The sequence below is a fragment of the Halichoeres trimaculatus genome, unplaced genomic scaffold (assembly GCF_033239565.1).
Source record: "Halichoeres trimaculatus isolate MK-OKI-2021-1 unplaced genomic scaffold, fHalTri1.1 fHalTri1_scaffold_2, whole genome shotgun sequence".
Classification (NCBI taxonomy): domain Eukaryota; kingdom Metazoa; phylum Chordata; class Actinopteri; order Labriformes; family Labridae; genus Halichoeres; species Halichoeres trimaculatus.
In genome coordinates, this window is record NW_027437180.1 from 14365540 (window position 1) to 14392193 (window position 26654).

A 26654-nucleotide genomic window follows, 5' to 3' on the forward strand; every position below is an offset into this window, starting at 1 on the left:
GAGGCAGGAGCTGTGTATGGGCATTTGTGGGTGCGCAACACACACACACACACACACACACACACACACACACACACACACACACACACACACACACACACACCTCACAACCTCATGCACACTCATGCAGAGGCTGGACCTGCAGCTTTGGTCACCTGGGACTAGCACATGATGCTTTGTGATGTGTGTGTGTGTATGAGTGCGTGTGTGTGTGTGTGTGTGTGTGTGTGTGTGTGTGTGTGTGTGTGTGTGTGTGTGTGTGTGTGTGTGTGTGTGTGTGTGTGTGTGTGTGTGTGTGTGTGTGTGTGTGTGTGTTTTAAAGAGAGCTTGTTCTCTGTGCTGCAGGCAGAACCGATGACTCTTCATGTGCCTCTCTACCTATGAGAGCAGCTCTGTTGCCTAGCAACTCTGACCAAACAGCAGTAAAAGGAGAAGAGTCAAGTGCTCTCTCATACCCCTCATTTTTCTCTCTCATGCTATTCTTCTTTACCTGTTTTGATCAGTGTATCATACTATCATTTAAGACGTACCCCTTGCCTAGAGTGTGTTTTAACCAATAATCCATCCCCATTTTCAGAGTGTGTGGGTGGCTCATGTGTGTGTGAGACACAGGGTCAGTCTGAAATCTCTCGCTGGTGGAAGTGATTTAGGGAAGATGAGCTTGATTTCAGCATTACGTTTGGATTAATGAAATTAGTGGGTATAATCTGAAATAAGAGCTATAAAAATCAGTTTATGAGTTGTTTATAGAAGCAGGTTGAAAACCCAAATGGTAATCATGTACAAAAAAATGAGGACAATGTGCGTGCATGTGTATGTGCCTATGTATTAACCTGCTTCTCCTAAGAGCACAGGCATTTCCAAACTTGTGTGCTCTGTGAGGAGAGGCCAAAGAATCTGATTTCTTGAGTCTGGCCTCTTCTGATCTGAGCTTCACAGCATTCTCTGTGGGTCGCTCCAGCTCACATGTTTATTTAGATAAATTATAACAAATGTTTGCTTGTCTGTGCCACCGAGCTGTTCCCACTGCCCATAAGACTTTTTCCCATCCCGTTGTGGTCAGTGACTGCGTCGTGTGGAGCAGATGTGATTCCTCCTGATGGCAGCAACATCCTGCTCACACACAGCAGCACATGCACACACTCCATACCCTGTGTGTCACTGACCTACGAGGGGCGGGGGTGCACAGAGGGGGACAGGAGAGAAGAGAGATAGATGATGTGATCAGTGACCATTAGTGGGGAAGAAGCTTCTGGTTTTCTGTATCTGTGAAACATCCCTCTTTGTTTTCCTTTGCATTCATTCCAGACGTTCCATCTGAAATAACGGATGATTATTTTGGTCATGACTGAATGTAACAATCATGTTCATTTCACCACACTGCCTCTCACTATTGCCCTCCCCCTCCCCCTCCCCCTTTCACCGGCTCCTCCACTGGTCCCTCACCTCCCTGTTTTTTACCTCCCAACATTTGACCCCCCTCTCCAGGTTAGTCTAGCTTATGCCTATGAGACCAAGGATGCGCTGTGCCTGGTGTTGACCATAATGAATGGCGGTGACCTAAAGTTTCACATCTATAACATGGGCAACTCCGGTTTTGATGAGCAGAGGGCCATCTTCTACGCTGCTGAAATCTGCTGTGGCCTTGAGGACCTGCACCGAGAGAGGATTGTCTACAGGTTAGGAAACTGTGTTAGAAACTGGTGACAGTTTCGTGAGAAATTAGATTTTATTTAGGGTTTTATAACATAATGATAATGAGTGTCAGTGGGTTATCTTTTTGAAAATAGCTTAAGACCACATCAGAATAACAGCTGACCAAGAATGTACTGTCTCAGAGGATTAATATTGTGAGGTTTAAAGCCCCAGGACAAAATTCTGAATTTGGCTACAGCTGGATAGAAATCCTGGTCCCTAAAGGAAAGATCCTCTGACTTTTTTGTAAACTCTTAAAAACAACATCAGCACTGCAGTTTTGGGCCTTTAATGGTCATAAAATGTTGAAAAATGAGGATGTTATCAGAACTGGATTATCCTGTCTCGGTTTTACTTTCCTCTGGGTCTAAATTCACTAACTGGGAGTCTGACAGAAATGAGCTGGTGAGAGTTGAATGAAACAAACAATTTTGCATCATTGACAACATAAACTCTGATATCTTGAAGCTTTCCACACACTGAGAGTCAGGACATCTCAGCTTTTGGGTTTTTTAGTTTTGAGTTTTATTATGAACATCTTTGTCACAAATCTAAAATTTTAGTACAGGTAATGTTATAAAACTGATGGTATACCCCACATCTTTACAAATAAAAAGCTGGACGAATAAACCACCTCAAAAAAGATGTTTTAGGGGGCTGCGAAGAGTTTCAAAGTGATCTAAAAAAGTCTCCCTTCTCGATGTATGCCTGATTGTAATACACACTTCAAAATGAGAAAATCAGCACCAATATTGCTGGTTACAGGTTATTTTAAATTGCTACTTCTTAGCTTCCAGTTCGGGTCGACCAGGACCGGATTGATTTACAGCACTTCTAGGTTTCTATGATAACGCCACACAGACTGACAAAGTTTAGTAGTGAGAAGAGATAAAACACAGAGATTTGTGTTTTTCTCTGCTAAAGGCTAATTAGCCTTAAAGGCTAATTAGCCTTTAGCTTGGGCTATAACATAGGAGTCGACCTATAACAAGCACAGGGGCTAAACTGTCTGTGATAATGTCCCTTCCAACCCACATGCAGCAGTTATTCTGCGGTAGTCTGTTCAAATTTGAGTCTTTCAATAAAATGAAGAGGTTACGTTATCTCTGATTGGTAAACCACTGGCAGGACATAACTAACCAGGATTTACTAACATTATGGACTTGTCTTAGAGCACCAAACTGCCAGCTGCGCTAAATATAAACAGACAGTGATCTACATATAGTTCCAAAACAAACACACGCCTTACTAGAAGTAATTTACGACAGTGTGCGGAGACTCCGTGCCAGAAGGTGGCGAAGGAGTGCAACTAAAACAGATCCTTCTCACAGCATCTTTGAGCTTGTTCACTGTTTTTTTTTTTTTACAGTATATGGTTCGCTGTTATGAAACACTGGAATGAGTGCAGAAGCAGTCAGAAATGATAAATTGCTGCTGGAGTGATGCTGTCCTGGTTTTACATCATGAACCTGTCACACACATAAGTACACAGAAAGAGTATGCTAACATTAACACAGATGTTCTTTCAGGACACACATAACTACACAGAGCTGGCATGGCCATATATGCACACCTTTATGATCACTTGCATGTATGTGAGAGAAAACTTTGTAGACATCATTTTTGGTGATCTTTGTGTAAGTTTGTATCAGACAAAGAAGTTAAATGTTGTCAGATGTTGTCTCATCACATGCCGCTCAGGATAATTTAATTCATGCCATCAGAGTAGGAACAGACAAGTGTTCATTTAATCCGTACAGTTACCCAAATGACAAACTTTCCAAGCAGAACAATGTAAAACTCATATTCAGTATAAGGAATTATGGATTAAAGAAACTAGTAAAAAAAAAGGTTTATAAAAGATTCTCTACCAAGGCTTGTTCAAGGTATGTGTGGGTGTAAATGTAGTATCACCTGAAAGGTACTGGTCAGCAGCAAACACAATATGAATCCGTCAGGACTAAAAATCTCTCTGATTGATCATTTCTGGTTTTTAATTGCAAATCCAACATTTAAATAATATTTATTTTTAACAGAAAGTCTTTTTAATGTGTTCTTTCTCCTCACAGGGATCTGAAACCTGAAAATATCCTCCTGGATGACCGTGGTATGTTTATGTTATCATTATTTTTCTTATTTTTCAGTTTAAGGCAGATTGTGCCCATGCAGGTGCACTTTTTGCTCAGATAAAATCATCTTATTTTTTATTAACTGGTTCTTTGGCTGTTGGCCTTGGATTTGTATATTAGCAGTATATAACAGGTTTAAGTATCTCAGACATGGATCTGTTACATTTTTAAGTCACTTACATAAAAACCCTTTGAGATAGACATCATTTGTTTTCTGTTAGTGATCTCATCTCAACAAATAACTGTTTCACATTTTCTTAAAATTGTATCTTAAATGTTAAACCGTTACAGATCAATTTAGAGTTGTGCGTCTTTTGTCAGGGCACAATGGCTCCACCTTTACACCCTGTTTTTTGTTATGAAATGTGCAATCAAGCAAAAGAAAGTGTGCATTTTATTGTTAGGTTAGATATATTGTTTTACACTTTGATCTCATTGGTCTTGGGCTCTTGTTTAGGACACATCCGGATTTCAGATCTAGGCCTCGCTGTTCAAATTCCTGAGGGAGACACGATACGAGGGAGAGTGGGCACTGTTGGATACATGGGTAAAAATTTATCCACGTGTAAAGATCTTTCTGCTTGATTTGTTGTCAGTGCTTTCTGTGGTTCTTTGCTGAAAACAACTTGGACCTTTTTTTTTGCACCTAACTAAAATACCCTCCTTTTCTTCTTTACTTATCACTCAGCTCCTGAAGTGATCCAAAATGAGAGCTACACCTTCAGCCCTGACTGGTGGGGGCTGGGCTGCCTGATTTTTGAGATGATACAAGGCCAGTCCCCATTCCGCAAGCGCAAGGAGCGTGTCAAGCGGGAGGAGGTGGACAGACGAGTGCGTGAGGACCAGGAGGAATACTCGGATAAGTTCTCAGAGGAGGCAAAAAACATCTGCAGACAGGTGAGAGTGAGGTGCTGGTGCAGACTGAGATAACTTTGAGGTTGAGTTAAGGTTTGTTGAAGAGTGACAGGTCAAAGGGGGCGTTTTGGTGGCAAATCAGGGCATGGATGAGGTAAGGGGAATGTACATGGGGAAAAAAAATCACTAAATGATAAATCAGTTTTAGTGTTTACGTGATACTTCCTCATTAATAAGTTGACATGTTTCACCAAAGTAAATAAAGTCAGCAGTCATCATCATCATCTTTAGCAAAAAATATAAATCAATGAAATAAAAAAACAAAGTTCCACTTAAAAACATCACTGTTTGATTGAACATGTTTTACACAGCGTGACTTTTCTTGCTGGTTTATAAAAACAATACCACGCATTTTTGAATGAGCCCATGGAAAGTTCTCTCTTTGGGTCAGTGGTTTTCATGTTTCGCCTCTGAACGGGGGGGGACTGGATATGTGACGTGGTGGAACATTGTGACCCCAGGTTCAGCAGATTCAAAGACTCCTGGGGGTGGGGGAGTGGAGATGGCTCAAAATAGACAAGTTGATCTGAGTTGTCAAGAGCAGAAAGTGAGAGTCTGCTTTGAACCTCTGCATAAATTAGACCAGTGTTGCACAAGGACAGGCTAAACAAAGAGGAAGAGAATGAGAGAAGTGGTGAAAAAGTGAGAGCTGCTTAGGTGTTGGTTGTTAACGCAATCAGACTGTGGGTGACAACAGAGCCAGACAACAGGGAGTTTTCACTGGTTGCCAAATAATAAAACAGTGCTTATCCACTCCCTGAGCCTTCAAGAGTTTTAGTTTATTATTATTTTACCCAGAAGCACATGGAGACAGCTATGAGGCTAACCAGCACTCTGACAGGGATACACCTTGACTACCTTTTCATGTGTATTAACCAGTCTGTGATCTGTTGATCTGGAGTATTCTCCCTTTGGTTGAGTGTTATTGTGATGAAAAACCTGGCTTGAATAGAAGTTTCATTTATTAAAAAATATTTTAAAAACATAACACTCTTATTGTCTGTCTGGGCAGAGTTGCTACATTAAAATACTCCTGTTCTGTACTCCTTCCCTGCCGCACATCAGCTTTTAGCGAAGGACCCCAAGGAGCGACTGGGTTGTCAGGGTCGAGGGGCCATAGAGGTCAAGCAGCACCCCATCTTCAGAAACATCAACTTCAAACGGTTGGAGGCCAACATGTTGGACCCTCCTTTTAGCCCTGATGTAAGCAAACGCACACACACACACACACACACACACACACACACACACACACACACACACACACACACACACACACACACACACACACACACAAAAGAAATGCACAACACATACGGGGGCAACGTGTAAAGAACATGGCACAGAAAGCAGCATAGCAAGCTAGTTATCACATTAGCCAGTGAGGGCAGGTTTGAAGACAGGTGTTTAATTTGAGTCTCATTGTGTGGAGTCATGGGTTTTTCACCAAGCTGTGCAGAATGATGCATCATGGTTGCACTAAAGAAGAAGAAAGAGAGTGAACATAAGCAGTAGTAGAGTGTAATGAAGAACACTTGTGACCCTGGATAAATTGTTTCACCACAAAACATTTTTAGATCTTCTCATGTTCCATTCTCACAGATTTCTTCCTGCACTAACAAATCTGAAAAGAGGGATGTTTCATTTTAGCATCAATGGGCTGATTGAGGGTGACCGACCAAAGAGGTTAAATCAGTAGTGTAGAGAAGAGCAAGCTGTGTTTCTATTTTAGGTTAATCAGGTCAGTAGGCCTCGCTAAAGAAACCATATCAAGATATTTTTTCATGTAATTAAAACAATGTTGTAACACAGTTTATTGTTGCTTTATTATTACCTCTTTCAAAATAAAAAGCACTTTTCAGAGCTGTCTTAGTCCTGTTCGACTCACCTTTTTCCTTTGTCTGTCTCTCAGCCTCGGGCTGTTTACTGTAAAGATGTTTTGGACATCGAGCAGTTCTCCACTGTCAAAGGTGTGAACCTTGACCCCACAGACGATGACTTCTATCACAAATTTGTCACAGGCAGTGTCTCCATCCCGTGGCAGAACGAGGTACTGCAGACTCAGACACCTGACATGATGTCATCATAAGATCCCACAGTAATGCAGTACAGTAGAGGTGGCTTAGAAATGTGTGTGTAACTAAAATATACCTTTTATTCAGAAAATGTCAGCACTGTAGTTTCTTTTTTTAATGTGAATGTGTGCTCTACGTGTGTCAGTCAAGTTGTTGTTGAGGTGCTCTTAAAATTTTATAAGCCTCCTGCTTTCAAATCGATGCCAACACAGCTTCCTGTAAGGATGCTCATGTTGTAGATTTATGTCACGCTTACACACTGAAAGTGGTTAAATGATGTTTATCCAGGCACATATTACCTTCTCTCTCATACTCACAGATGATTGAGATGGAGTGCTTCAAGGAAATTAATGTCTACGAAACTGACGGGACCCTTTGCTCAGACCTGGACGTAAACCGGCCCAATCCTCCACCAAAGAGAGGCTTCTTCTACCGCCTGTTCAGAAGAGAGGCAAGTGCTAGTGCTCCTCCAACTGTCCGAGGGGGTGGGGGCTAAGGTACTTCCTTACTTCCTTCTTTCCTTCTTTCCTTCAGGCCTTTTTCAAACTCAACAAACCTGAGCCCCTTTGAAAATATCCCTGCCAACACTTGTTGGCTGAAGTTGGTTGGAAGAAGGCCTCTCTTTTTTTTCCTTTACACCAAAAACTAGTTTTCTTTTCTACATTGCAACGATGAAACAGCTCTTGGTGACATGAGGGGCGTTCTATCTTACTTTTGTTCTATACACTTGTGGTGCTCCTTTTTGCTCTTGTTTCAGCTCTCTCAACAGAAATCTTTTATTTGTACAATTTTCTGATAAGAAGGTCCAGCAAAATCTATCAGCTGCTTCTGTTTTTATTGTTTATTGCTTTGTGATGTCAGCCATGGATTTTCCAGATGTGGATAGCTGTAACATCCAGAATGCATGCCCTGAACTAAGGGTGTCCTGCAAGCAGAGAAGAAAATGAAGAAAAGGGTTTTTAGCCATGTTTATCACACCAAAGTATAACTTGAGTTATTCTAAGACGTTGGACAAAAAGAGCAGGTCTAGGCTGCAGGCTCCAGACTCTTTGTTATACAGGCTGCAGTGGCCCAACCTGGGTCTACCATGAGCTTCCCTTTGGCAACATTTGTCAGTGCTGGAAAGGAAAAATGTCCTTTATAACAGGGAGAAACCTTGGGACTCATGTTAAAGTGCTCTTTTTTCTTTGATTTTACAGATGATGTACAAACCACTCAGCCCCACTCTGACAATACAGATGCATCAATTCTGAATCATAGAATGGGTATACAAATATAGATATTAATATAGATTAGCACATACCATTAAATCAAAAACTTTAACACAACAAGTAAAGAAACTATTCAAGGATAATACTTTTAAGTCAGCTCTGTCTCTAGAAAAATTAACATTTATGTTCAAAGCTTTCTCTTGTGACTGTGTTAGACTAAGATGATTGAACAGAAAGAGATACAGAAAAGGAGGTGGAAAGGGGAAGTAGGGGCAGGAATCAAAATAAACTGGCTTACACTGTTTTCTTAAAAGTTTACAGTTGGGTTTTCTGAATGCTACTTCCCAGCCTGGGCACTCCAGAAAGCTCATTAATGACGCGTTCAAGGCCACCTCAGGCTTCCAGAGGACTCTTTGGTTATCTGGCACACATGAGATGGTGTACTGATGGTGGTAATATATCCTCAATGTTGTTTCTTTCCAGGTGTGTTTTAAGAGCAGTTATAGTGACGATGAGATCGAAGAGCCTTCTCGACTTTAAACCACTCCTCCACCTGCCTCCTCCTCCCCTCGCCGCTGAACTTCACTACAAACTCCAACCGAGCGCGAATCCTAGGAACTCAATGAATGTTGACACCTGTATTTATGAGCTGTTAAAAGTGTATTATAATTAAAGAAAAAAGTATGAGTTTAAAGATTTTGTACATTTGTACTTGAATTTATGTCTAGATGTATATTTTCACTAAAGGTTGTATTGTACAAAAAGCCATAAAAGTACCACTTGAATGCATACATTACATTTTATTTCTTTCATGATTTCTTTTGGATTGAGTATGGATAATGTGTATCTGGGACTTTTTTGAAGAAGCACAGTACCATATTTTTTTAATGTAGCATATGGCCTTTTTGTTTTTGTCTGTTCTGTATGTTTTTCATTTATTTGGCCTTCAAGACATCTTATTTGCTTATGACATCTGCTTGGTTCACTAATAACCCTCAGCCTCTGTACCCCTTATAGCTCAGGTGGATTTGATTGAAGCTCATAGACATGAGAGTTAATGAGAAAAGAAAATAAATCTTATCTAACATTGCTGTGTTTATGCTACGCTGCTCATGCCTGTGAATATGTTTCTGAGATCACTACCGACCCGCTTTGATTTAAGATTGTTTGGTAGTGAAAGTCCATCTCCTTCTTTAAGGCTAGTTAGTCATGTTGCACTGGCCTGAAGGTCATGTGTAGTTAACAGTCCTATTGATGCCTGAACAAAACTGTGTTCTTGTGAAGTTGGTGTTGATTTTTTTCTGACAATCTTTTGGTCAGTGTGAGTATAACTCAGAATCTTTGAACACATGAAATAACTATTTGCGAGGCTATTTTCCTTCAGAAAAGACCTGATAATAATTCCTGAACCTTTCCAAAAATCTGTCATGAGCTACTGTTGGTATTTCCTTTAGAAGCAGAGCCGTTACATTATTCACTCAGGTCAAACAGTGTTTGGCCATTAACCTGTACTTTTTACCCTTTTCTTTCTGCTACTTCTGACTGTATGGCTTTTTTTCCTTGACAAGCCTAGTTGGTAATAACCCTTTCTCCTGTAATGTAAAGCCAGTCTTATCCCTGTTTTTAACCTGGTAATCTGCTACCTGTACGACGGTCTAGTCTAGGACTGACTGACTGGGACATAAAGGGGAGCATAGACAGATGGAGAAGGCACAACATCACAGATCTGACCTGCAGCTGACAAGGGCTTCACAACGGATTATGGTTGCAAAAAACTAACTTCCACTGATTCAGCAGCTAGTAACTTTGGAGCTAAAGACGCAGCTTGTTTTGGCCTCTTAGCCAGATGATCATTATTAGCATGATACCTCTTTGACACATATCACCAGATGCTCATTTAGAACTTGTGGCTTAAGCTGTTTTTTTGTTGTAGATCAAAATGACATTTCTTAAGTTGTAATTGAGATGGACTATTCCAGTAAAAGCTGTGTAAAGGAAGATGGGAACCACTTGCAGAATCATTTGATGTGCACTACTATTTCATTTAGAAAAACCTTTTCCACTCCCAAGTTATCCAGTCATGAACAAATACCTTTTTGAACATTTCCTATAATGTTCTTTACAGGATGTATGGTGTTCACTGTCTTGTTTGTTTTCTTTGGCATTGTGGAGGCCAGTTTGCTTCTGAGTTTGATTTTGAGGCAGTTGCTGTTTACTCTATAACACCTGTTCTAATGCTGTGAATACCCAGTCATTTTAGGTGTGAGTGCATGTGTGCGTGAGTGCATTGGACAGTATGCAAGTATGGCTTTTATTCAGTGTAGTGCATCGAAGTTTAACAATACAATACAATAGCTCACAGTCATGACAGGACTTGAATGTTACAGATGGACTTCAGACAACCGCTCTAATTTAAGATGGTACGCATAAAATCCCCCATCTTGAGGATTAATTAAGAGAGTTGTTCTTTACTAGAAGGTGTTGACCCCAGTTGCACATTCCTTTATCAAAATCAGGAATCAGAGGTGTGCATTTAGCTGTCTGGCTTGTCATTACAGATTTCTTAGTCTTTTTTTCTGCTCTCAGGCACATTTTGAAGAAGTGGGTTATTTTTGCCTATGTAGATTTTTGCTCTCTTGCCTCAAAAACCTTGTAAATGATGTATTTCTAACATGTATCTAAACTCTGACATACAGCCAGTCACTCTCACAAGGAAGCTAAACTGTGTTTGCCAACCATGCCTCTGTCACTCATTTAACTCTACTCTCATGCCATCCACATTGCAGTAAAAAAATCTTTTTAGTTTCATTGCACTATTGTGAGTTTTGACAATGACTATAGGAAGTGTCTTTAACTTTTTGACAATGATACCAAAAGCTACTTTCAGTAAGTTCTTTTTTTAGTGAAAATATAAACTGAAGAAAGACTGACAGCCTTTATCTAACTTTATGTGCCAATTACAAAATTCAGTTCTGACATCCTGCCTTTTTCCACCTCTTCATCATTCCGTCCATCCTGAGAGAAATTCCTACACATAAAGGAACTTTAAACAGCTCAACAGTTTTGAATGTCCGCACTAAGTGCATTGTAATGCCTGTTTTAAAAGATACATATGTTTTATTACTCAAGCATGTATTGGTTTTTAATACTTCAGGCTCCTTGTAAATGTAAAAGATGACCTTCTAGTGCCAACATATCTCACTGGTATCTGGAGACAACTTTATAAATGGCAAGGTGACCAGCTGAGTTAGCCCTGTTTGAATACATGACAAGCATTCCTTCTCTCCTGCTTTCCTCCGAGGCAGTGATGACGAGTCTCTCCCTGATAAAACTAGGATGGTGCTCACAAGCAATGTTAAGAGAGTAAAGATCCTCAGTACCCTGATGCCATTTAAATCTAGTTTTTGGATTACCACCATTAATTGCCTGGAGCTTCTTCCCCTTCTGCTCTCTCCTTTTAATTCAGATATATGTTATTTTTAAAGAAGGGAGTTCTGACAGACAGATGCATTGTTTGTATTCAAATGGGGCTTGGGACTTTTTGATTTTTCCTCTTTTTTTGTATCTGTACAGTCATGTCGTTCAACCACTGCAGTCATTGTCAATTCTTGTACAAGTTGTATCACTGGTTGTTGTACCATATCTGACATTTGTAATTATGAAATAATACACTGCCATTTGTATAAAAATACTTGTGTCTTGGCTTATTTGTGTCACATATGTTAATATGTAGATATTGGAAAGGAATTATATAGAAAACAGGAAAGGTAATTTCCTAGATAATAAAAGGAGTTGTGTAGGCTATCAACCAACATTCCCTGCACCCATTGTGATATGATTGTTTTTCTTCCTCATAAATTTTATCCTGTTCTATTTTATTTTTGGCGTTTCTTTTCAGGTAGCAGATGGGAAAAAAGGGAAACTAGCCTTTTGGCTAAGTCTAGTATATTTACGGAGATGTTGATTATATATACAGTCCCTGTAAATAAAATAAAATAAAATAACTGATAGCCTACTGGCTGTTGGAAGCAATACATCGAGATATGCAAGTCTACTTTCGCTGTCTACAACATCATCAACTGTCGTCATTTTAAATCACAGTTTTCTGTTGGGTTGTCTCCAACCCATTCATTCTCTGCCCCATTATGTTGATTCAGATGATGACAAAATAGTGTCCAAATGAAGGTGTTTATAAGATTGTTTTTTCTTATATCTCTGTAATTTATCATTTTCAACGAAATTGAACCCTCAGCATCCCAACTTTTAGCCCTCAGCTTCTTATTTACTGACACACGGAGCAAATACAACATTTACAGCATTGCCCAGATATGTCCCTGCAATCTGGCTCTTAGCTGTCCCGTGACACAATAACAACAAAGAAAAAATTGTCGTGTGTCATTGGTTCTTTCTCACGCCATTCAAAGTAACAACCCACTCCTATTGGCTGATACCTCCGTGTCCCTGCCCTCTTTGTCAAGCTCACACATATGCCACTTCCTGGTTGGATTTGCCCGTGGAACGCAAGCTGCAGCCAATATGGATCATTACAAACCAACATCTTAACCATTCAGGGGCATAATTAGGAAAGTAAAAGGAGCGATATTGCACGAACAGAAGGTGGGGAGGCGGGGTAGTTGTCACGAGCAGTGTTCGCACTCTCGTCGCACTACGCACCGCGCGCTCTCTTTTTCCCCCTGCACGGGCTAGTTAGCTCACATAGTAAATATTAGCCTGCTCACTGCTGATTGATAAAATGGCCACCATGGAGAAACTGATGAAGGCCTTTGAGTCCCTGAAGTCATTTCAGCAGCAACAGGGGCCACCAACAGCAGAGGAGCTGGTCCAGAGGCAGTAAGTGTTGTTGTCATTGTTTATACGGCGATTGCATCGCCTCTGGGTTAGGCAGCTTGTTAGCACGCTAGGCTCTACAGAGCCTCCCTGACTTGAAGCTAGTGGTGCTAGCAGCCTTTAGGTCTAAGAATCACAAGCTTTTACTGTAACTCATCAGCTATTTGAAATGTAACCGTGTCTAATCATTGCACCACGGTTGGACAAGGCTTCTGCGCAGAGTATCCACAGTAATTTGAGTGTTAGCTTGGCAAATCCTGACGTATGAAAGGATGCATCACTGGAAAAGACGTCTACTAATTGGTGCCATGACACCTGCGAGGTCAAGGGTTGAATTGAATGATGAGGTATCAGTGAGCTGATCTTGACTGAGCCATTCTGTTTATTATTCGAAGTTTTTGATTATTTATTTACTTAGTTATTAGTTTTGTGTGTGTGTGTGTGTGTGTGTGTGTGTGTGTGTGTGTGTGTGTGTGTGTGTGTGTGTGTCACGGGACATTGTACAGCCATTTAGCTGTATTGGCGTTAGCTATTAGCTAATTTACATCTGTATTGATGGAAAGGAGACTGAGACAATGCCTCTGTTAAAGCACACATAGAGATAGCTATACCAAATCACAACCACCAAACAAATACATGAATTCTTTCACAGTGTAAGTAACAGTGCAGTGTTAAATCATTAAAACGAAGTTACCACTGTAAAACAGCCTCAAAACAATACAAAACAGTTATACAGCACAAAGAAGCTGACAAAATTAGACAGACTACTCAAACAGCATCAGGTATTCTGGTGCCTTTAAAACAGTGAGAAAACATTTAATACTTATATTATCAGAAAACAGAGATTACAAAGAATACATGTTTGATGTGTACATGATGGAGTCGGTTTTAGCCATGATTTCATCATGCTTGGTAATGAGTTCTAGTCAGTTGTATCTTTAAAAAAGAGGGCAGTTTCACAATTATGGTATTTGTTAATTGTTTGAGCAGATGGATATGAAAAGGGAGGCTACTTCTCCTTAAGAGCTTCTGTGCATTGCACCAGCCCAGGTTGGGAATCATATTTAAATCTGCAAGACTGAGGCTTCCAACTCTCTTGTCAGTCCAATATTGTATTTAAAAGCAGTTACCCCCCTACTAATGCTAGTTACTTTCTGGTAAAGCTGGTAGATAAACAGGCTGAACTGCTTCCTGCAAACATTCTTAAGACAAACAAGAATGGAAAATAACATTACAGATGTTATTTAGAGGCAATCTGACCATGACTCTCTGGCCAGAATTGATTAGGATATAAATGCCAGAAATTATTATAACGTTTGACTTCAAGGGGCTTTATGGCCTGGATACCATAGGACAGTCACACCCAAAACCCTTGAAAAACAAACATAAAACCTGATTTTGACAATTAAAAAGGAGTTTATTTCATGAAGATATAAATGTGTTTGTGCATGTGAGAAAATTTGCAGTTAGCTTTATGTTTTCCAGTTATAACACTAGTTGTGTATTGACATATAAATACATAAATCATCTCAGCATGCCTTACTAGATGTTTTTACTTATTTTAGAGCTACATTTTAAGGTAGTGCTTTCATGTCTTTTTTATGCCAATGAAGTTTTCAAAGCAGGAACACTCAATCTCTGTAGTGTAGTAAAATTCTACTTTTTCTTCATCAGATCATCTTATCTATTTCCTGTTACTCAAATAACATTGCTGTTCACTTAAAGAAGCACTAACGAAATATTTCAGCCATTTGTCAGGCAGGGAGACTTTGTTTCCTCAATCCTTTACGACACCAAGGTTAACTAGCATCAGCCTTCAAGTTAGAGGATTACACCTTCTGAATGAGGGGAGGCAGAGTTCACTTTTTATCCTGTTTTAGTGGGTCTTCAAGGTTGGATTACTAGCTATATGCTGTGCAACAGCTCACCACCACAAGTGTATTGGGTAACATTGTGGTTGCTGATGTGCAAGAGTGCTAAAATTGTAAGCATTTCTTCATGCCTAGTAAGACTGTGGGGAAAATCCTAACTCCCAATTTATTTCATTGCCTGAGTGATGAGAGCTGGGGAATACATTTGATGTAACTGCTGTTTTGGAGTCTGTTTTTGCCTGTTCAGCATTGTGACACACAGCTGTGTGATAGACAAGTTATGCAGTGATTGTTAATCACAGTGACTGAGAAGAGCATTGTTTAAGGCCACAGTGATGAAAGAGAGCTCCTTACCTGAAACTCTGAACCAACACATTATGCTTGGCTGTGGATCTATCTGTACTGATGGAGTCAAAGAATACACTGGGCTTTAGGTATTACTAGTATCTTAGATGATACCCTTGTATGATCATCATATATGTGTGGGGCAGGACTGACTCTTAATATTCAGCATTTAATCTATTGTTATTTTATATATTTCTGTCTCAGTCTCAAAGTATTTATACCTCAGCTGTCTTTTTCACCATGCACATCTTCTTTTTACAGGAAAAAGGAGCAGGCTACCACAAAGAAGGACAGAGTCACCCACTGTTTGACAATATGTGAAAACATTGTGGCCCAGTCTCTGAGGTAGGCCTGCTGGCTTTGAAGGGAAGACATATTTATTATTATTTTAAAGTGAGAGTGGTAATAACAAAGTCTCATCCCAGTTTATTAATCAGTAAGATAGCCCAGCTGCTCAAGGACTAAACTATGTGTAAGGACAAGAAAACAATTCCAGGGGCTAATATTTTGATACTTAAGTGTTGATAAGGGGTGACATTATATGTAACTTCCTCCACACACACATGCTGCAAACAACAGAGCAGAGATGCTATTAAAAACATAGCCACTCTCTCCAGGTGTATCCATTTTAATATGTGTGAAAAGAATCATGCTAGGAGATGGGAAAAAAACAGAGTAAATGTTTGACACTTTTTGTTTCAGTTTGACACTTTTTACTGTTTATTTTTTTATTACTGCAATTCTACATATGTGTAATTTTTTTTTTCTCGATTCTCTTCTCCGTCTTCTGTCGCCCTGCGAGCAGAACGTCTCCAGAGTTTCAGAAACTACTGGGCATCGCCATGGAAATGTTCCTGCTCTGCAGTGATGATGGTGAATCAGATGTCCGAATGGTAGCCGATGAGTGCCTGAACAAAATCATCAAAGTGAGCAGGACCCTGTTTTTCACCAGCAACAAGGACTTAGTGTTTGATGTCACAAGCATAATGTAAGTTTGTTTTAAATCAGGTGATACTGACATGTTTTTCTGATCATATCTTCAGGCTCTGATGGACTCCAACTTGCCTAGACTGCAGCTGGAACTGTACAAAGAAATCAAGAAGGTAATGAGAGATTTTTCTGACCTGCAGATCATATTTGTGTGTTTCAAGACAATAATTTTCACAGACTTAGGCCAAAGATCAAATAGAGTTTGTTGCAGATGTTCAAAAGTAAAAAAAAATAGTGTGATGATAGAAACGCTGATGTTGGTTGTAATGTCTGTTTATTTTCTGTGTGTCTTTTCAGAATGGTGCCTCTCGTAGTCTAAGGGCAGCTTTGTGGAGGTTTGCTGAGCTTGCCCATCTCATCAGGCCACAGAAATGCAGGTAAACACATTGATGATGGAGTTTTTTTAATAACTCGTCAACAAAACAAACAGTTTTACAATTGCTGCACTTTTTTCACCCCTTGGAACTGTTTTCCTCTCTTCCTCTTTTGTTGCCCAGACCTTACTTGGTCAACCTGCTGCCATGCCTCACCAGAATTACCAAGAGGCAGGAGGAGACAGTGCAGGAGACTTTAGCTTCAGCAATGCCAAAAATCATGGCAGCCCTAGGACACTTTGCAAATGATGGAGAGGTCAAGGTAAGCACACAAATTAAACAGGATGGAGATTAAGACTTTTTTCTTGTGATTAGTTTCTCTCATGTTTTTTCTTTTCTCTAATCTAATATAAAAAGTAACTGTTATAGAGTATTCATTATTATTATCAGGATATTTACATTACACTTTGGTAGCATAGCTGATAAAATTAAAGAGCCCCTGAAAAAATCCAACACTTACCTGCCTGCTGTGCTTCACAAAGGCTTCCTTTCATCAAATTTTATGTGTTTGTGTTTCAGGTGCTGCTGAAGTCATTTGTGGCCAACCTGAAGTCCAGCTCCCCCACCATCAGACGGACAGCGGCCAGCTCAGCTGTCAGTGTGTGCCAACACTCCAGGCGCACAAGCTACTTCTACACCTGGCTCCTTAACGTGCTTCTGGGTAGGACATGCGCTTTCTTCCTTTCTGTTGAGCTTTTTCCAGCTACAGTTTTGTTTGCTAATTCAGTGTTAGTGTTCTGTTTTAGTTAGAGCATTTTAAAAGACACTCAAATACTGACCTCATCTCTGCCTGCAGGTCTGCTTGTCCCAGTGGACGAGGAGCATCCAACTCACTTAATTCTGGGGGTCCTGTTAACCCTTCGCTATCTGATGCCTCTGCTGCAGCAACAAGTTAACACAACCAGCCTCAAGGGCAGCTTTGGAGTCATGAAGAAGGAGGCTGATGTTCAACCAACACCTGAACAGCTCCTTCAGGTGGAAAATAAAAAGAAAGCAGCTGTTAAACGTCTGGGTTTGTGCAGCGATTGGAGTCCTGGCTAAATGTTCCTCTTCTGTCTGAAGGTGTATGAGCTGACGCTTCACTACACACAGCACTGGGATCACAATGTGGTCACAGCAGCTCTGGAGCTCCTGCAGCAGATGTTCAAGACTCCCCCACCAGAGCTCCTGCACATGCTCATCACCCCGGGCAGCATTTCACACGCCACTGCGTTTCGCCAGGACGCCGAGAGCCGGGCGCGCTCTGGCAGCATCCTCGAGCTCATTGGTAAAAAACCTCACTGAGGATTGATTGAGAGAAATTTGTTCTCTTATTAAAGTGTTTTATGGGCTTTGTTGGGCTGAGTCACCTGACTCCTAGATTTGCCAGTGTTTCTCCTGAAGCCTTATTAACCCTGATTTATGATTTATTAACCCTGCTGACTGACTTAACTGAATTTATTCTGCGGTGCTGCTCCTGTTCCCGCTGGAGTCTGTGTTAGTGGCCTTTTTCTTTGCTTTCTTAGCCGCTCCCTGTTGTCTGTAATTTTGCTGTTTCCTAAGAGTTGTTTGAGCTTCAGCTGCCTTTCACTTCCTTACCTCTTCTTTCTACTTCCTGTTTCCTGCCACTTGCAGCGGGAGGGTCCTCCTGCAGCCCACTCCTACTCAGGAAACAGAGAGGTGACTTATCTATTTATCTCCCCTGGTCACAGCTGCCCACTAACTCATGTTTCACAGTTAAAGCAAATTTACCTCTGGCTGAGTGGTTCAGTGTCTGCATATCTTCATAAAATGCTTTGAATGGAAGAAAATTATTTAACTTAAAAGAAAAGACCTCATGGCGGCTCTTGTTGATAAACTCAGTTAAAGGTAAATTTGTAGGCCTAAGTCTTTTCTACTCTCAGATGAGTGTTGGCTCTTATTTCATGCTCATGTTGAACTTCTTTACAGGTAAAATCCTTTCTGGGGAGGAGGATGGGCTGGAAGATGACACGGAGAGAACTGAGGTCACTACTGGTGCCTTTACAGGTAGAAAAACACAGACGGACTTATCTGCCAAACTTAAATCTACACTGCAAAAACTGAAACCTTATCAAGTGTTTTTGTCTTATTTTCAGTAGAAAATTCCTTTTTAGACTCAATATGAGCCAAATTCACATGACCAATCCAGAAAAATGTCTTTTTTAAAGTTATTTAAGGACAAAAATGAGGTCTGAATTGCTTGTAACCAGTTAAAAAAATCTGCCAATGGAACAAGAAAAAAGTTACTTATATTAAGACATTGTTCTAGTCTCAAGGAAATTTTCAAGCAATTTTTTCTTGTTCCATTGGCAGATTTTTTTACTGGTTACAAGCAATTCAAACCTAATTTTTGTACTCTGATAACTTGAAACAAGACATTTTTCTGGATTGATAAGTTGAAAGTGGCTCATATCGAGTATAGTAAGACGATTTTTACTTTAAAAAAAGACAAAAACACTTGATAAGATTTCAGTTTTTTGCAGTGTAGATATGCGATAGACTTTATCAGGAAGTTAAACCATCCTCTGTTTGTTTCTTAGCATCAGTCGTTGGTGCCGATGCCTCCTCTGCGGCGCAGGTGGACATCATCACAGAGCAGCCACGCTCCCAGCATACCTTGCAGCCCGGGGACTCCGTGGACCTCAGCGCATCCTCTGAGCAGGGAGGCGGGACGTCGGCGTCAGACACTCCTGAGTCACCCAACTACAACGAGGAAGAAATGCTGAGCCGGAGCTCCAGTGGCGGGGCCAACATCACTCCTGAGACGGCCGACTACACTACACCAGAGAACGCCACCCCTGAGGGAGGGCCTTTGGGAGCAGGCGGGACTTTGGTGGGTGCTAGTGACCGCTCGCTTCCACCAAGTGACTCCTCCCAGACCACCACAGAGGGACCAGATTCAGCCGTCACCCCTTCAGATGTAGCGGAACTGGTCAGTGTGACTGTGTTGGCATGCGCATTGAACGTTTACAAACACACGAGTGAATCAGTGCATGCTCAAACAACATATTTGATCAAGAGTCTGATTAGATGATAGTTCACTATGATGGTTGATTGAAAGATAAATCTAGTTTATGTAATCCTTTACTAAATGATGCCAGACTGAGTCCAGGTTTACTGTATGTGATATATCGCCTTGCTTGCTCCATTTTCCATTCTTCAGCATCGTATGGCTGTATGAGTGCATGATCAACTTCTTCACATACACGTCACAGCTCTTTATAATGACTATCAGCTGTTTCCATAATCATACTAGATTGCTCTTGATTAATACCTTACCTAACAGATGTTATGACAAACTCTCAAAGAGCTGTTTGATCTTTTTTATTGACTGCAAAGAAAGAAACTCTGTGGAGTAAAGAATCAAAACCAATGTGACCATTTTTTTTGGCTCCTAAGTTAACCTTGTCCCCTTAAGAGGCTTTTTTATGTGAGCTTGTTTATTCTAACAGTTCTACCTCTATGGTCTTGCCTCCTCTGCTTTGTTCCCACCTCGCTGTAGTCGCGCACTCCGTTGCCGCGGGTGATTGAGCAGACCCCTCCCTCACCAACCTCCACTGAGGGTCCTGATGCCGCAGACAGCGACTCCTCCGTCTACACAGCTTCCTCTACCTCATCGTCTTTCTCTATATCTTCCTCTTTCTCTCTCTATGCCACCTCCTCCTCTAGCACTAGTGACAAGGTCAGACAGTTGGACGTTTACACGGAGTGGGAAGGGCTTGCTTGAGTTCAGCTTTTTCCATTCTTTCTTCTGTTTTGTTTCGTGATGCCACATGAACAGAGTTTTCCCTGCCGATTGCTACTTTCCCTCTCTTGTTGTCGTTTTCAGTACATCATGCTCTTTCCCCTGTGATTCCAACCCACATTTAGTTTCTTTTGAAGTGAAGAGTTCAAGGATGAAGCATGATGGCCACCCGTTCTCTGATTGTTTTGCTTCAGATTTGGTTTCTTTGCCTTTTCAAAAGTCTGTGAAGGACCTATTTCAGAGGAGGCCAAACCTGACAAATCACTTCAGTATGTCTTTAAGAAAACAGAAAAAATGTTTTCCCCACGATGTCATGTTTGTTCCTCCTACAAGTTCAATAAATTAAGGCAGTGTTTGTTTATTCTGAAGAGAAAGGCTTGGATCAAAAGCTTGCTCTTCCTCTGGTGGATTGTGTCTACCACCATTGTATTTTCAAGCCTGTGCTTTTGCTATTTGAAGTTGATTTGCTGAAACTTAAATTGAGCTAAGCATGAGCTAGAGGTTTGAGAGGTTCAACTCGTATTTTAGTTCGGTATGCAATGTTTCTCCTTGGACCAGCAAATCAAACTCTGAATAATGAAGCAGCCCTGTCTGTGTATCCTCTGCATGCCGTGCGTTTCTGATCGGTTGTTTTCTTATTTCTGTAAAATAAGTCTGGCCGCCTTCTGAAGGTGTTTGTTCTGTACGTCTGTGTGTTTAAGGTGCTGGACGGCAGTGAGAGCCAGTACTCCGGGATGCAGATTGGAACACTACAGGATGAAGAAGATGAAGGAGTAGCACCTTCCTCTCAAGAAGAAGCCTCAGAGCCATTCCTGCAGTCAGCTCTGGGTGTGTTTGTGTATTTAAACGTGAACACACACACAAACAGAGAGACTCGTCTGCAGTAATTCTAGTTTTACTTATTGATTTTAAACCTTGAACATGCTTACAGTCTCCGTCTGTGTTTGTTTACAGCTCTGAGCAAGCCTCATCTCTTTGAAGGCCGAGGCCACAACAGGCAGGGTTCAGACAGCAGCGTGGACCGCTTTGAACCAAAGGATGAACCTGCTGAGCCTGAGCCTGACAACAAGGTAAGGATAGCAACATCCACCTCATCTGAAAGTCAAGAAAGCTGAAGTTTCCATGTCTAACTTAACTTCCTGTTTCGTAGCCTTCACGGATAAAGGGTCCAATTGGACATTATACAGACCAGGGGGTGGAGCCACTGGTGCACTGTGTACGGCTCCTTGCTGCTTCTTTTCTGCTGACGGGACAAAAGAATGGTAAGGATGGGCAGGAAGTACTGGTGACTCAAGCTAAGATTTAGCCACATTGAAGTTTGATCAAGACTGTGTCTTGATTATGAGCTGAAGTGTAAGCCAGCAGCATTCAGGGACAGCTTCTTTAATTCATACATTTGTTTCTACTGTTAAACCAAGCAAAGTGAGTCAACCATCAGTTTTCTGAATTCAGTGTTTACCAGCTTAGTCGTGTTTCTGACATCTCTGTGTGCGTTTCCTTGGGTTATTCATGTCCAGGTCTGACCCCAGACAAGGAGGTTCGAGTGAGTGTTAAGGCTCTGGCGGTCAGCTGTGTTGGAGCAGCAGCAGCACTGCATCCCGAATCCTTCTTTAATTCCCTTTACCTGGAGCCGCTGGACGGCATTCCAGTAGAAGGTAATTTGTTTTTTCATTTAAAGCAACCTTAGTTAGGTGACCTGTGACCCATGTTAACTGGAGGTCTGTATTTGGAGAAGAACTTATTGGACTGGTATTGGTATTTTTGTGGAATTGGTAATTGCTAAGTCAAAGGATTTTGTGCCGATATCTGCACACTGCTGTGGTTCCTCTTGTTTGGTTTATGGGACCAGAACTCAGGTTGACAACAGACTGAGACAGTTTTGTGGTTATCAATTAACTTCTCAAACCAGTGAGCTAAGAAACAGATACTTTTCCATCATAGATGTTTCAAAACAAAACCTTGTAAAAGTTCAGTTAAATAATTGTAAAGCTGATATGTTAATCTGTTTCTAGTCAAAGGCAGATTTTGTTTCTGTGTGCATCTTTATACGTCTTAATTCTCTCTCTCTGTAAATCATTTTGGTTATAAAACTATGATAAGAACCTCAATAGATGTGTATTTATAAAATGAATGGATTAATTGAGTGCTATTTGAAAGTCTTCAGTCCTGCCTTTGACCCTGTTCTCCTTTCTGTCCCCCTGCAGAGCAGCAGTATGTCAGTGACATTCTGGGCCTTATAAACCACGGGGACCCCCAGATACGAGGGGCCACAGCCATCCTCTCAGCAGCCATCATTCAGGCAGCACTCACCAAAACACGCTTCAACATAGACACCTGGCTGGCCAGTGTTCAAAGTGCAACAGGTCAGTGTGAATCAGAGCTATGAGGCATTAAAATCTTGAAAAGTTTTCAATGTGTTTAACAGTTGATTTACTTTCTACCAGGTAACCCTTTGTCCCTGGTGGACTTTGTGCCGTTGCTCCAGAAAACCCTGAAAGATGAATCCTCTGTCACTTGTAAGATGGCCTGCTCTGCAGTGAGGGTAAGACGGGTCCACACGAGGGTATGAGCAATCTTTGTATCATGTGTGTTTATGAGCGTAACCCTTTTCTGTGTTTTAGCACTGCATCATGACTCTGTGCAACAGCACTTTGAGTGAGCTTGGCCTGCAGCTGATGATAGACCTGCTCGCTCTGAGGGACTCCTCTTATTGGCTTGTCCGCACTGAGCTCCTGGAGACCCTGGCTGAGATGGACTTTCGGTAGACTGAATGTCTTTCTTTGTGCTATTCTAACTACAGATGTACACCCCTGTTGGCTCGTGCACTGTCCGTAGACTGATTGGCCAAACATCAAGAGCCCTTTTGAATAAAATTACATTAAATCTGTCTTGCCTGTTTAAAGTATTTCCTCTGCTCTCTTTTAGGTTACTCAGTTTTTTGGAGAAGAAAACTGAGACTTTGCACAAAGGGGATCATCACTACACTGGGGTACGTTATCTTTCATACTTTCTTAGACTGTTTCTGCTGAAATTGTTTTGACATCTCATGGCTCTTGTTTATCATTTGATCCTCAGCCACAGTCATGAGCCTCAGGTAGTGACTGGAAAATGTGGCTGTAGACACTGGCAGCTAAAACAAAAACTGTTTCAGGCCACGATTGTAGTATCTTGAATTGAAACACACCAAGCATATCAGTGTTTCTTTTTTCCTCTCCATCTAGCGGCTACGGCTGCAAGAGCGAGTCCTGAATGATGTGGTCATCTGTCTGCTGGGGGACGATGACCCAAGAGTTCGGCATGTGGCAGCTTCTGCTGTCAACAGGTACAGTGTGTCCTTTGTCATATGTCCAACATCAATTGTTTTTAAAGCAGTTTGTTTTTCAGATTATATTAGACTTATGAGTGATTCTATAGTTAGGGGTACATTTCATGTCCATGGGATATACTTTTCAATTTTACTAAGTCTCCATTTCAAGCAATGACCTATTTTACAGTGAGTCATTTGAGTGATATTTCACTTTTTTAATACAGAAAGTGAACAGGTTCCATCATTTATTTAGCCAAAAATGCAAATCATATTTTGGAATTAGCTGTTGTGCTGTATGATTTCTCAAGTGTTAGGTTTGCTCTTCAAAATAAACGCTAGAACATGTTTATAAATATTATTTTCAGCATTATTTGTTTAAAATAATCATTACAATATAACAAAGGTGTTCAAGAAACTATTTTGATAATTAATAATTATAAAAAAATCATTTTATTTGTGTCCGAGAAATCAGAGTCAACCATGTTGCCCATTGAAAAAAAGGCCTATAATCAGCAATTGTTTGCTCAAAAGTCACATGACTGAAATAAATTGAAGTCACAACTGTGTTACAACATTTTCTGGTGTTCTTACTATAGATGTTTTAAAGAGCAAACTGTGTAGAAGATGTGCAGAAATATGAGGTGATTGGGGTCAGGTGGTGGCATGTCCAAGCTTTGGAGTTAGCACAAGGGCCCAAAAATTGAGAAAATGTCAACCATATTACCTGGCACAAAATTTAATGTTGTAGAGACAGGTTTGTCCTGTCAACTGTATTACCATGTGATTTTTGTGCCATAATTCTTATAAATTTTGGCTAAACTGTGATATAAATGATGAGAGACATTTCAAGAGAGCGTAGTCTTGCATAGAAATATTGACTAACTATAAATTCAGTATAATATGCATTTATGTTGAACAAAATAGTCGCAACTTTTTGCCCGTTGACAAAATAATGCTCCAATTTTTTTTTTGTTGATTAAATATGTAAAAATACATCAGAGCTTAAGCTTGCCAACTAATGAATTAAGTGCATTCCAGGTGTATCATTCGCAATCAAATAGAAAATGAAACAAAAAAGCACTATTTTCCCACTTTTTTGCATTCCTGAAATGTAATGCCAATTATAGAATCACCCTTATAATTTCGCCCCTTTTTTTTACATCTTCTAATGTTTCTTTCTCTCTTGTCATCTAACCAGACTGGTTCCCAGGTTGTTCTTCGACTGTGACCAGGGTCAAGTGGACCCTGTGGTGGCTATTGCCCGGGACCAAAGTTCAGTTTACCTGCAGCTGCTAATGCATGAGACCCAACCCCCCTCACAGTTGACAGTTAGTACAATCACCAGGTGCAGTACGCTTCATCATTTTGTCGCTTTTTAAACTAATGATACTTAACTTTTTCTCTAGTGTTGGAGTATTACATCATTAATTCTAAAACATTTGTGACTCTGGGTAAAGGGCCCCAAAAAAGACATTATGAAATATTTATTTGACTATAGGACGGTTTTCACTTTGCCCAAAATGGTCTCCAGTCCAGAGAAGTACCAGTGTTTCTGGATCAGATTTGTAATGGAACAGTTTTAACCTGTATTTAAGGATGTGGGGACTACCTGTGCTCACAGACAGTGGTTTTTGGTGTCCACCTTGAGCCTTTGGTTTTTGGCGACACAAACAGAACAAACTGCATGTCCACCATGCTGAGTGAATCAGTGAATTAAGTTACGCCTGCTGAGGATGACACTAAATTTTAGAAGTTTTCCTGGTGTAAAGTGTTATTAAAAACAGGTACACTGTGTCCTTTTTGAAATTAGGGTTTTAAGAAGTTCAGTCAAAATAATGATAAAGATGAAACTGCAAAACACTGTTTTCTATATTAAGTTATGTGTTTTTTTTCTGTGACCTCCAGGACGTACAGAGGCTTCAACTTGTCCAACACTGTGACTGATATCACATTAGAGAACAACTTGTCCAGAGTTGTTACTGCCGTGTCCCATGCTTTTACCTCCTCTACCTCAAGAGCCCTCACTGTGAGCTTTTCCATATAACACTTGCCTTTTCTTCCCACAAATTTGGGCAAACTGTTTCTGTATTTTCTTCAGTGTGAGTTTAAAGTCACTCATCTATTTCTCTGCAGTTTGGCTGCTGTGAGGCATTGTGCCTCCTGACTTTGAATTTTCCAGTCTGCACCTGGAGCACGGGCTGGCACTGTGGCTATGTGAGCTCTAGTAGCAGCTTTTCCTCTCGCTCCAGTCTCAACCGCAGCAGGGGAAGAGCCCTCAGGTGTGTGACCTCTCCTTTGGGAATTTATTTTTTTTTATGTCATATCATTGTATGATACTCATTTTAAATCATGTGTCTCTCTTCTGTGATTTTCCTTTTGTGCCCTTCAGTGCACCGGCCTCTTCAAACACCTCTTCATCGGCTGCAGACGCTGAGCGGAAAACTCTGACTGTGGGAATGGCCAACATGGTCCTCTCCTTATTGTCTTCTGCCTGGTTCCCACTGGATCTCTCTGCACACCAGGATGCACTTGTGCTTTCTGGGAATTTGCTTTCTGGTGAGTAATAAACATCTGAACTTTACCTTACCATATTTTTAATGTCGCTTCAACCTTTAAATGTATTTGTTTGCTGTTGGCAAAGACACCTTTAATGCCAAAAATAACCAGGCAAACACAATAATCTGCACAACAGTAACTAGTGTTTTTTTATGTTGTTTCCAGCTGTAGCTCCAAAATGCATGCGCAACCCCTGGGCTGGGGAGGAAGAAGGCAGTGGTGGTAGCACTAACACCAGTGCTGGCCCAAACAAATTGGATGAACCTTGGGCCGGTCTGTCAGAGCGCTCTCTGGTGGCCATGGTTGAACAGCTTTTCTCACACCTTCTGAAGGTCCTCAACATCTGTGCTCATGTGCTGGACGACACGCCACCTGGACCAGCTGTCAAAGTAACTACCCTTAGCCTCTACTTTGGGTTTGAAGGGCACATGATTCAAGCATAGACTGTATATAGAGTGGACAGCGTGGCTCTGCCTTTTATCATTGTACAGTTTTGAAGCCAAAATACCCCCGTCTGAGGCGCAGCCATTGTGCAGCCAGAGTCTGCGCAGTAGAGATGATGAGGGACTCAGAGAATTTAAGTGGAGCAGGGT

At 40.9% G+C, this 26654-nt stretch overlaps 2 protein-coding genes across 5 annotated transcripts in view; both read left to right on the forward strand.

The window, feature by feature from the left end:
- The window catches only part of grk4 (G protein-coupled receptor kinase 4), a 52084-nt gene extending 42437 nt beyond the window's left edge, over positions 1–9647 (forward strand). Inside the window, exons 9-16 of one of the 2 annotated variants that reach the window (XM_074684771.1) lie at positions 1489–1679; positions 3765–3802; positions 4282–4371; positions 4513–4721; positions 5805–5942; positions 6652–6789; positions 7134–7265; positions 8509–9647. In XM_074684771.1, coding sequence (XP_074540872.1) covers positions 1489–1679; positions 3765–3802; positions 4282–4371; positions 4513–4721; positions 5805–5942; positions 6652–6789; positions 7134–7265; positions 8509–8565 — 993 coding nt within the window. In that variant the 3' untranslated portion in view covers positions 8566–9647. Of the gene's footprint in view, positions 1–1488; positions 1680–3764; positions 3803–4281; positions 4372–4512; positions 4722–5804; positions 5943–6651; positions 6790–7133; positions 7312–8508 lie in introns of both variants that reach the window. The other variant, XM_074684780.1, reaches the window with a different exon arrangement.
- A 2868-nt stretch (positions 9648–12515) lies between these two features.
- Positions 12516–26654, forward strand: part of htt (huntingtin) — a 36380-nt gene continuing 22241 nt past the window's right edge. For 2 of the 3 annotated variants that reach the window (XM_074683809.1, XM_074683826.1), the window contains exons 1-26: positions 12516–12876; positions 15351–15434; positions 15895–16015; positions 16133–16192; positions 16377–16456; positions 16577–16715; positions 16973–17114; positions 17250–17428; positions 17516–17720; positions 18068–18112; positions 18383–18460; positions 18994–19385; positions 20900–21026; positions 21153–21268; positions 21349–21460; positions 21716–21853; positions 22403–22561; positions 22643–22740; positions 22820–22959; positions 23124–23187; positions 23420–23520; positions 24704–24850; positions 25411–25531; positions 25639–25784; positions 25895–26061; positions 26227–26450. In XM_074683809.1, the coding sequence (XP_074539910.1) occupies positions 12779–12876; positions 15351–15434; positions 15895–16015; positions 16133–16192; positions 16377–16456; positions 16577–16715; positions 16973–17114; positions 17250–17428; positions 17516–17720; positions 18068–18112; positions 18383–18460; positions 18994–19385; positions 20900–21026; positions 21153–21268; positions 21349–21460; positions 21716–21853; positions 22403–22561; positions 22643–22740; positions 22820–22959; positions 23124–23187; positions 23420–23520; positions 24704–24850; positions 25411–25531; positions 25639–25784; positions 25895–26061; positions 26227–26450 (3483 nt within the window). In that variant the 5' untranslated portion in view covers positions 12516–12778. The remainder of the gene's footprint in view (positions 12877–15350; positions 15435–15894; positions 16016–16132; positions 16193–16376; positions 16457–16576; positions 16716–16972; positions 17115–17249; positions 17429–17515; positions 17721–18067; positions 18113–18382; positions 18461–18993; positions 19386–20899; positions 21027–21152; positions 21269–21348; positions 21461–21715; positions 21854–22402; positions 22562–22642; positions 22741–22819; positions 22960–23123; positions 23188–23419; positions 23521–24703; positions 24851–25410; positions 25532–25638; positions 25785–25894; positions 26062–26226; positions 26451–26654) is intronic. The other variant, XM_074683818.1, reaches the window with a different exon arrangement.